Source organism: Lynx canadensis, chromosome A2 (genome assembly GCF_007474595.2).
Source record: "Lynx canadensis isolate LIC74 chromosome A2, mLynCan4.pri.v2, whole genome shotgun sequence".
Lineage (NCBI taxonomy): Eukaryota > Metazoa > Chordata > Mammalia > Carnivora > Felidae > Lynx > Lynx canadensis.
The window spans coordinates 78,911,814-78,923,002 of NC_044304.2; the positions used below are offsets into that span (position 1 = coordinate 78,911,814).

General features: G+C 48.6%; 1 protein-coding gene across 1 annotated transcript in view; it reads left to right on the forward strand.

Moving 5' to 3' along the window:
* SRPK2 (SRSF protein kinase 2) overlaps positions 1-11,189 on the forward strand; it is a 252,973-nt gene that overhangs the window by 235,747 nt on the left and 6,037 nt on the right. Inside the window, 3 exon segments of the mRNA XM_030307792.1 lie at positions 1,495-1,564; positions 2,183-2,275; positions 2,604-2,696. Of these exon segments, the coding sequence (XP_030163652.1) occupies positions 1,495-1,564; positions 2,183-2,275; positions 2,604-2,696 (256 nt within the window).

Genomic DNA, 11,189 nt, shown 5'->3' on the forward strand with positions numbered 1-11,189 from the left:
TAGTGTTAGGCTGTAAGAAATAAATTCAACCTGATTGAAATGTGTTTGAAAATGTGTGAGGAGAGAGAGTTCTCAGGGGAGGGTTAAGGAGCAGCCGTGGCCCTCTCCACGGAGCATCCGCAGTGGCTTCTTCTCCATTAGGGTTTCACCCTTTCCTCATGGCTTGTAGGCTGCTTAGTTGTGTCCTGGGCGGGGAAGACCCTTCTGGCTGTTCAATTTTCCCCTTGGATTTGTGGCCAGATGTGAGGTTGGGTGGAGAGGAGAGGCCCCCGGTAAGGACTTTCCCTGGCCCTGAAGCGCCTGCGTGACCAGCTTACTCGGTGCTGGGAAGGGCTGGGATGGGCATGTCTGTGTCCTGCGGGATCCTGAGTTCATGCACCAATGCTCTCATGGGGCAGCTGACAACCATCTTGTCACCCCACTGCCCTCCTTTCTTTAAATAAACAAACAAACAAACCAAAAAAATGGTGAAGACATGTGGTCCTGGCCTGAGTGCGTCCACCTTCGGTTTGTTAAAGACAGTGCTAGCAGACCCCCTCCTGACCCACTCTGGTCATGAACAGAAAGAGGAAATGGGTGGGTGCGGTGATGGTTCATTAGGGGTGGGAGTGAGGAGGGCCCTGATCCGCAGGCATCTGTGACAGAGGTCCAGGCCCCTGAGCACCTTTCAGAACCACAAGATCCAATACAAAATAGAAGTAAGTATAGAAAAACCAAAAATAGGATTTAGCCTTTTCCTTTAAAAAACAACAACAAAAAAAATTTTAAACGTGGTATTCCATCAGCAGAGCAATAGCAGTTGCCATCTTTCTATAACATTAGCAAATTAAACCCATGGTCCTGAGCTTTTTTTTTGTTTTTTTTTTTTTAGAACAAGGGGAGAAGAGTGTGTGGCAGAAATGGAAACAAAGGGCATGCTGGGGGTAGTGGTAGCCCTAGAGGCAGGCCGGCCCTCCTTGCCCTCCTCACCTGGCTCCTCCTGGCCCAGGGCTCAGAGCCTTCTGTTTGGCTCGAGGTTTTCCTTTGCTTGAGTCAGAAGTGGCAGAATTGATGAGATGCTGAAAATAGCTCCTGGTTACCAAGGCACGAGGGTCTTTGCTTCAAGAGAGCGGCAGTGCCCGCTTTCCCAGGACCCGATGAGCCTGCGTGGGGGAGGGCAGGCCTGAGTCCCTGTCCCACCGTCCAGAGCTGGAGCACGTTCCCCTCCCCCCGGGCCTGCACACAGCTGCTTGTCGCTGTGCTTCTCGCAAAATGAGGAGAGGACACAGCCTTTACGTCCTCCAATAAAGGGAATGTAGGAAAATTTCTGAAGCTTCTTTGAACTTTTAGGAAGTTCAGAGTTGAAAGAAAAAAGTTGGTGTTGAGCTCTTTTAGAAGGCTCTTGGGTTTGATCAGGTCCTCGGAAAACGTGGGTCTCTTGTATAAGGAGAGAAAGATGCTGCCTCGGGGGCCAGTGTCTTTGAAGTGCTTAGCATGTCATCTGTTGTGTCCTAGGCATTTGAGCTGGCAACGGGAGATTATTTGTTTGAACCGCATTCTGGGGAAGACTATTCCAGGGATGAAGGTGAGTATTGCCGCCTGCCAAATACCTCAGGCTGGGCCTCCTGAGAGGCCTGAGCTTCTGGAGAGTATTGTGTTTCCCTACCGAAATAGAGCTGTGTTTTGGTTTTCAAACGCCCAGTCGAGATGCTTTCCCCTGAGCTTGAAGCCCCCTCAGGCACAGTGGATGGGCAGCTCTGCCCTTGGCCCGGGGCCACCTCTCCTTCCTGCTGGCCTCAGCCTGGCGCTCAGCAGCCAGGGAAGGACAGGCTGTGCGACCCCTGAGGCTTCTCTGTGGTCCTTTTGTCCACCGATCTGCCCATTTCACTGTCCTGTCGGGGAGCTGAGTTGAAAACCTGGGAATTCTGGCCTGAATTCCATCTGTAAAGCTGACCATCTCCATGCTTATTTGCTTACAGTGCTGGGGTGGCCAGGGGTGAGCTGGCATCAGTCACCGTCCGATGTTCCAGATGGTGCCTGAGGCCTGCCAGCCCCAGAAGCCTCTGCATGGATGTGCTGCAGACATTGTTGATTTGAATCTATTTCTGATTTTTTACTAATTTCAATTTTTTTCCCTCTTCTTTTATCCCATCCTTCCCTTTGCCCCTCCCATTCCCATGTCCTGTTTTTCTCTCCTCCATAGACCACATAGCCCACATCATAGAGCTGCTAGGCAGTATCCCAAGGCACTTTGCTCTATCTGGAAAATATTCTCGGGAATTCTTCAATCGCAGAGGTAGTACCTCTTCTTTTTGAAAAGCGCCACGATGCAGACAGAAACGGGATAGCACTACTGATTGTAGCGCGAATGATGGCAGACATTTCTCCTAAATTCGAAAGGCAACCTAGCGAAATTCCTGTGCTGATTTAAAAGTTGACAGGGAAGACCGCACTTGACCTTGCCACGGTCCCCCTGTGCATCCGGCGGCACCGGCAGAGCCTGTGCTTGGATCATACAGGTCGCGCTCTGTTTCTGTCTGCGCGGGCGGTAGCAGTGTCTGCATGCAGTGTACTGATTAAACTGTCGTGTGTTTCTGTTTTGCTGGCAATGTTTCCCAATGCAGATCACATAGCATTGATCATTGAACTGCTGGGGAAAGTCCCTCGAAAATACGCTATGTTGGGAAAATATTCCAAGGAGTTTTTCACCAGAAAAGGTAACGGTATTTATGCAACACTAATTTTCAGCATAATCCTCTCCCAAAAGGAGAAATTGTGCATTCACGTTTGGGCAGTGGAGAAAGACCTGGACCTTGTTACAGCTGGGGGATTCTGCTGAAGAAAGCTCTCAAGAAATAAGCTTGAACCATCTCCCATCAGTGGAGTACGGATTTTGTAAGAGTACCACTTCCCGGAACCCTCGGTCTCCTCCCCGCCCTCTCCTCTCCTAATCTAAGCCTAGTCTGTGTATTCATGGATTTGTGAAAAGGAGTTTAAGTGGTTTTTAGAAACCAGCTAGACTTCTCTTTCCATGTCTCATGTTGTTCGTGGAGCCTGAATGTTTTTGCTGTGGAGTAGAGGCAGCCTGGGGACAGGACTTTGTGAGCGTCCCTCTGTGTCCTGCTGGGTGTGTCTGAGCTCCTTATGACGTGGGCGCGTGCTGCTGAGACCCTGTGCCCCCTGCTCTGAGAAATGACGTTCTCTTCTCCCCTGCACTATTCACATTGTGTTAATAGCTGATTTACTTTAGTAAGAAGGCGCCAGGAATTTATTATTAAAGAACCCCTTCCCGGCGCCATATTGTTTTGTGTGAGCATGTTGGACCTCTTAATTATGTTTTTCCAGCTTGAATTTTTTTTGGCAGTGAGAGGGAGCAGTTGCACCCCCTTCAATAAAGAACTTTTAAAGTTGGTTTGAGTAGGATGTGGAGTTTCTAGAAATTTCTGAAAGTCCAACATGCTCTATCGCTTTCTGCTTTAGTCAGATTTGGAGAACTGGCTTTGACTTTTTATTTTCCTATGAGATAAGGTATACTTCTAGAGTCATAAATCCTTATTATACCCTTTGGTGATGTCTAGCCACCCAGTCCTTGTTCCCTCCTTTAAATTACGCATCCCTGTTAAATGCGCAAGACTCGAGAACGTGCTGTGCCGAAGCCAGAAGTTTCCTGTTCCACTTACTCTGAGCACAGCGACCACTGCTCCCGGCTCTCCTAGGACCACCCCATGGGCAACCTCTGAAATGTGTAGCTAGATGCAGTTATTTTTTTACTACCTTTTAGAGGCTTATCACAGGGAAAAAAGATGGTCAGGAAAAACTGCTCTTCAGACAACCTGTGTCGATTTTGGTTCTGAAGACCCACCTGGACTTTGAGTCTGGGTCTCATGAGCAAGGTTATGGTTCCCCTCACACGTGGGCCCAAGTAGGCTTGAGGCTAATAGAATGGCTTTGCCGCTGAGCTCTGTTCTGTGACAGCATGGTGTGAGGCTGGGCACGTCCTGTCATGTCATCTCTGCACCTTCCATTTCCCACGCAGCACGTGGCACCCTAGTAGCTCATGTCACGTTTGCTGAGGCAGAGTTGTAAACAGGAAAGGAACTGCTCTAAACACGACGGACTTCTAGACGGCAGTATTGCTGAGAGAGCGGGCTAAGTTTCCATAGGAAACTTCTTAAAAATGGTTGAAGGGCTGAAGCAAGGGAAGGCTCTGGATTACTGTGGCTTGGGATTCAGCGTGACTTGAGGAACTCTGTTTTAATCAAGGCAGAGCCCTTCTTCCACATTTCAGAGTGTTTTCACAGCCTGTGAGAGACGGCCTGGCCCCTGGGAGGACTTGGCTGGACTTGCAGTGAACCCCCAGCCGCAGCCATCACCACTGTCAGGTGGAGGCTTGGAGGGGAGGGTGGCCAAGAGCTAGCAGCCTAGTCTGTCATGAAGTAGGGGACATGGCTGACCTGCTGATGCTCTAGGGAGGGGACGGGCACTGGAGGGCGCTGGACCTTACTCAGCACCTGCTCTGTCAGCCGAACGGAGAATCTGCCACAGGCCGATGGACAGGTTCCGGCATCAGGCACAGAGGACCAACAGCCAGTAAAGCCACACGGAGTTTTTCCTCTGCAGCGAGGAGCTTCTCAGAAGGCCCGGGCTCTGCAGTTTTCCTGGCGCAGCGTCTGTGGGTTGGGAACCGCTTACTATCTATGCACAGCGGGGAGGAAGAGGGACACGCACTGCAGGAGGGGACCCGAATGCTGAGGAGGTGAAGTCCTGCTTGTCCAGTGGCCTGGGATCAGGTTCGTTCCCAGAGGCAGTGCTCTGAGGCTCTTGGCGCCAGTTGGGCGTGGCTCCCAGGGATGGCACCTGCTGGGTACCAGCCGCGAAGCCCCTCCTCACCCCATTGGCAGGTGCTGTCTTTGAGCGGGGCGGGGGGGAGGGGTGGGCTGACCAGCGATGCTGGTGAACTGATGTCGCATAGCAGGTGGCTCTGTTCAGAGCTCCCTGCACGTAGCCCTTCAGGCCGGAAGGCGGCGTTCCTGTCAGCCTTCCTGTCAGCAGCCCTGCTCCTGGGGCCACTCGGAGTCTGTGCGTGACCACTGCCTGCTCCCCGACGGGGGTACGGAGTGCTTACCTGGGACTGTGCTGCCGCAGCGTCCCGTTATTACTGCACATGCGCTTTAGGGCCTGCATGCACGGGCTCCGCCAGGGAGCTTGTTGGAAGGTGACCAGGGTCGAAATACATTTGGCCTCCTTGGTAAAGACAGACCAGACGCATTGTGATTCAGTGTTACTGTGGTAACTAGGGTCCTTTCCCCTTCATTTGGATATGAGGGAGAATTTCTGACTAGGCAAGTGATTGGGAATTGGGACCCAAGTCCTTTCCTGATCATTGTTTATTTATAATAAGTGGAGATCAGAAGGGATTTAGGGCTTTTACAGAAGTCACAGAAATAATATTTTGATGAATGAGGGTGTGTCATGAAAACAGATTTTACCATGTCCCCCAGGATGAGAGGAATGATTTGTTACATAAAAGATGGGTTTTGGCATGCCCCCCCTAAGGAATGTGTGCGGATATACAGTTTGGAAGTAAGGAGATCTTAAATGTATCCGTTAACATTTTTTAAGTGCCTGTATGCCAGAACTGACAAAGAGAAAAGCAAAATCAGAAGCTGTTATTAATTTGCTTGCATCCCCTTGGAAAATAGCCAACGACTGAGAGGGAGTGAGCAGCACCCTACCCTGCTCTTTGTCCTCCTGCGGGAGACCCAGGCCACATCTTCACCCTGATGCCTGTGAGGAGGAGCATGGGGTCTGTGTGTTAAAGCTAAAAACCAAGCGCAGCTAAGTGACCTCTTCTTAACGTACAACTCTGGGTAAAATGATTGTTACTAGTCTGAACAGTCATTCCTTAGCTGGGAATTTTCCACGCGAGCTGGATGTTTTGGCAAAGGAAGGTAGTTACTGTTCTCATCCTGTTACAGTTTGATAACCAGCAGGTTAACTCCTCTGGGTGTGGACATTAGCCACCAAATGTCTTTCACAAAAATCCTCTTCACCAGTGTATGAAGATGTGCCCCACTAGAAGTAAGCACCTCTGTGCATTCTGCCCCTGCTTCTGTCCTGTTAGGGTCTGAGGTGTGTGTGTCTCCCCCCCCCAAATTCATGTGTGGGAATCCTAACCCCCAAAAGTGTTAGTATTAGGAGGTGGGGGCCTTTGGAGAGAACATAAGGCCATGAGGGTAGAGCCCTCCTGGTTGGGATTAGTGCCCTTACAGAACAGATCCCAGACCACTCCCTTACCCCATGCAGAGGACACGAGAGGGTCTGTGACCCGGAAGGGGGCCCTCGTTGGGACCCAGCCCTGCTGGCAGCCGGATCTCAGACTGCCAGCCTCCACGACTGTGGGGAATAAATTCATTCTTATTTATAAGCCACTCATTTTGGTTGTATTTTGTGATAGCAACCGGGATGGAGTGCAACTTGTCCCCAGGAAGTGTCCCAGTGCTTGTCAGGTGATGTAGCAAAAACAGTGCAGGCAGGAGTGCACCGTCCCACACTGCTGAACAGACGTTCTGTCGACACATGAGTGGCCATCGTTTTAGTAAAACATACTGTTGGAAATATCAGAGTAGTTAATTTAAAAAAAAAAACAAAACGGTTTGATTCTAGGGAAGGGCATCACGTGGGCTGGAACGTGTGAGAGTGATCTGTTGTGTGTTGGACCAGAGACCTTAAGTGCAGTTCAAAGCATGCAAGAAGCCTGTGCAGACAGGGCACCCGGGTGGCTCAGTCAGTGAAGCGTCCAACTCCAGGTTTCAGCTCAGGTCACGGTCTCACAGTTTGTGGGATCGAGCCCCACACTGATGAGCCTACTTGGGTTTCTCTCCTTCTCTCTGCCCTTCCCCTGCTCATGCTCTCTCTCTCTCTCAAAATAAATAAACTTAAAAAAAAAAAAAAAAAAAGAAAACAAGAAAGCCCGTGCAGAGCATTTGCAGTGCAATGCTGACACGCCCCCTGTGATAGGGCTTTGTTCTGCAGTCTTCGTTTTTAGTGTTTGAGATGAAACTTGTTAGAACGATTTCAACTCCCCTCCAGAATCCCCCACATCAACAGATTCTCTTACTTGTGTGAAGAGCGAAGCCCGCTGTAGGCTTTGGGTCCGTGTAGGCTGGCGCTGTCCCGTTCATCATCTAGGCCTCAGGTGGTGAAACCCGTTGGTCGCCGCGGTTTGCTGACTGCACAGGCAGGTGGCAGGTGCCAGGCTCGGGCACGAGGCCACCTTGGGGATGCGTGGGGCTGATCTCCCCATGAGCCGGGCCCTGTGCAAATGACTAGAAAAGGTTCTTCACACTAGTGAGTCTAAAACTTTTAAAACGTGTACTTTAATACACGTTTTAATACAGTTTCACTTTAAGCATCACTTCTGAGTTGTGAGCACCCTCTGTGAGATCAGGACCCCGGTCTGTCTTGTTTGGTGCGGGATTCCCCACAGCCCGGTGCCCAGTAGTCACAGAAAATAACTTCAGACTAGAAACATGAACCTGTGTTGAGTCCTCCTTTCTGGAGAGCGAGAAGCAGGTGACACTGTGTCCCCCTTGGCCCAGGACGGCCCTCGTGGCACCCGCACGCCCGCACACATGGCCCTGTTTGAAGGCTTGCATGGTCTAAGGCCCTCCCCTGCTAGGGTCGGGGTGCAAGGCGGGAGGGTACGGTAGGGATGGTGCGGTGCCCTGGAGGCAGACTGGAGGGACACTGGGCACACCACAGAGACATTTTGGAAAATAACAGACCACAGGCCACAGCTGATCATAAGTCTGAAACTAGCGTTTTAATCATTTCATTTTGAATTTGAGCATATGATGCAGAAAAAGTAATGAAATTATTGCTCTCAGGTGTTCAGTTCTAGTTAGTTCATCCCACATATTCCTGTCGTTTATCATGATTAGTGTGTATTTTTACTGCGTGCATTAACGCAGTGTTGGGGTTCTTTTAAAGCTATTACTTTGTTTTAAGCTTTGTTCCAGTTTTTTAAGCTTTTGTTCCAGCTTTATTCAGATGTAATCTACATACTGTACAATTCACCCTTTTAAAGCGTACAATCAAGTAGTTTTTAGAATGTTCCTGAATTATGTAGCCGTCACCACTGTCTGATTTCAGAATATTTTTATTCTCGACAAGAAACCAATCCTTTGCCCATTAGCACTCATTCTGGTTTCTTTCCCCCTGACCCCTGGCAGCTGCTGGTCTTCTCTCTCTCTGGGTTTCTCTGTTCTGGACATTCCATGTAGATGGAATCCTACGGTGTGTGGACTTTGTGATGGTTTCTTCCATGTGTTCCGGTGTTTCAGGGCTCATGCACGTGGGTGCCTGTGTCTGTACTCTGCTTTTGATGTGTGGAGAGACCATGTTTGGTTGCTTCGCTCACCAGTTGATGGATATGTGGGTGTCTGCTTTTTGGCTCATATGAATAACGCTACTGTGACTATTGTACAAACTTGTGGATGGACCTGTTTTTACTTGTCTCTCTTTTTTAAAACTTTATTTATTGATTTATTTATTTTGAGAGGAAAAAAAAGAGGGGTGGGGGGAGCCTGCGTGGGGGAGGGGCAGAGAGAGGGAGAGAGAGTCCCAGGCAGGCTCTGCACTGTCAGCACAGAGCCCAGTGGGGGGTTCAGTCTCACCAACCTGTGAGATCATGACCTGAGCCGAAAATAAGAGCTGGACGCTTAACTGACTGAGCCATCCAGGTGCCCCTGTTTTAACTTCTCTTAAATCACGTGTGATAGTTGAAGTATAAAACTTAAATTTTGATGAAGTCCAGTCTTCTACTTTTTCCTTTGTTACTTGTTTTTGTTATTTGTGCTTTTGATGTCACATCTAAGAAACCATTTCCTGCTTCTGAGTCTCAGAGATTATTCTGTTTTCTACTAAGAATTTATAGTTTTAGTTCTTAGGCTTTGGGCTGTGATCCATTTTGAGTTAATTTTTGTATTTGTTGGGGGTAAGGCTTATACAGATACTGAACTCAGATATTGACCTACAAATTTGTAGGAATTTCTTCAAATTTCTAGTTTTGTGTCTTGCTTGTACCAGTATTTGTGGACAGGTTTCCTATCTATATATGCCGTGAGATTTATTTGAATCTATTTTATATCATGGTTTATTTTCTAGTTACCAGTATTCCCTGAAATACAGTACAAGGATTTCCCTCATAGTCTCCTATATGCTTATATGCTTAATTCTGGAATATTACAATTTCAATGAACAAAATAAAGTTATTTCCCTTCTCACAGATCACTTAAAATGATATTCAGGAGAAGTCTGATGGAAGTACTTAACTTTTTTCCTTAAAAAGTACTCTGATAATCTGGGCCTGCCGAATACAGTAGCAGGTCCCAAAGCCTTGACTTGGCAGGCGAAGGAGCCCTCCCTTGGGGCCTGTTTCTGTCCGTTTTCCTGGGCTCTGTCAAGGTGATTCTGCCCCCAGGGCGGATTAAGAGCACGAGGGGCTGCTGAGGGCAGGGTCATCCATCTGGCCTTGGGCTGGGCTCCAGAGGAAAGACAAAGTGGTACTCAGCGTTCTTTAGGAAGGAAAGGAAGGAGACGGTTTAAACGGTAAAGTCTTTCACTATTAAGTGTCTGGTTTTTTGCAGAATGTGTTGCAGTGGAACATATCTTGGTATACTTGCCTGAGAGAGAAGAAGTTGTCAAGGTAAAAATTTGTTAACTTGTCCAGGAGCCACTTGTACAATAGGAGCAGATAGCGAAAAACAGTCTCTCAAGCGTTTTCTTATTTCATTTTGTATTCTGAGTTGTGGTAGCAGAGGTGGCCGTTCACGAGGCTGGAGCTGGGGAGGGGACAGGGTCCCTGCTCATGGGACGAGCCTGTCCTAGCGGTGGATGTGCACATTTGGGAGTTGAGGGCTTGTTATTAAAGAGCCTTTAGCAACCATTTGTGAGACTTCTTTCTTATTGAATTGAGCCTAAGAGTTTGTACATGGAATCATAGGGCCTAGGCAAGTTTATTTCCTGTGTTTTTTCTTGGCATCAGTTTTTCCACCTGTCTCCATAAGGCACATGCTTTTTCTTCGAGGTGGCACTTTGGGGTTGTCACGGTAGTGGTGTCGGGCACGTGTACCGATCGGACCTGAGGGTTACTGTGCCTGGTGCATATGCTCGCATTACAGACAGCGTCTTCGCCCACAGGTTTTTTCGTGTGTGGGATTGATTACCTGGTCAAAGTGTGTTAGGTGTTCCAGTCGGTTCTTTGCAAATGTTTTTATCAGTTTATAGCTAGTTAGGTCTGAATAAATAGATTTTCGGGGCCTTTCAGCTTGTGTTGTTCTCATCACTGTTACTATGCGGATTTTAAGGCGGCTGTTGTGGTAACGCTTCTCTCTTTTCATGGAAGATTGAACCTAATTTCATGCCTGTTGATGGATTTTAAACTGGTCCCCTCCGAAATAGATCCCTCAATGTTCTCATAGGACTGTGCTTCTCAGCTGTTACATTCATTTGCAACCTCGGGGAGTGTTCGTTCCAGGTCAGAAGAGATGAAGGTCCGTGAAGTTCTCTCCCCCTTCCATAGGACACGTTTTGGAATGTTCCATGTGAACTTTCTTAGTTTCCTGCAAACCTTGCTCTGGTGAGCTCCACGGTCTCTGTAAGCCCAGGAGAGCTGTATTACGGAAGATGCAGAGAGAGAAGCCACCTTCTAACAAAGCTGCTGTTTGGGGGGGGGGGGGGGGGACCTGCTTTCCATCTTGAAGGGCGCTTTGAAGGTTACTCTTGTGATCATTCTCTTCTATTCTTCTTTTAGTACCAGACGCTGGGCCATATAATTTCCCTCCATGTTCCCAAGTAATATGAAATAGTATTCATCAGGTCGATGTATCATGGTTTGTTTCTGTAACCATGGTTATCCTGTCACTGAGCACCTGTGATTTTGCAAGTATGCGTACTGGGTGGGTGGGGGCTGGGGGGGATTGGGAGGGTGGTGCCAGGGTTTATTTTCTTAGGCTGGATTTCCAGAGCTGGAATTTCCAGATTAAAGGGGATGAGGTTTGAGCCATTGCTCAGACTCTGTTCTCATGGACACAGTCTTCCTTCTACAGGAGGGAACACTTTCTCCTCTCAGATGGCCCTTTCTCTACTCCCCTCCCCAAAACAGAGCTGACCTACAGTCTGTAAGCCATGCCGAACTCCGTCCTCTG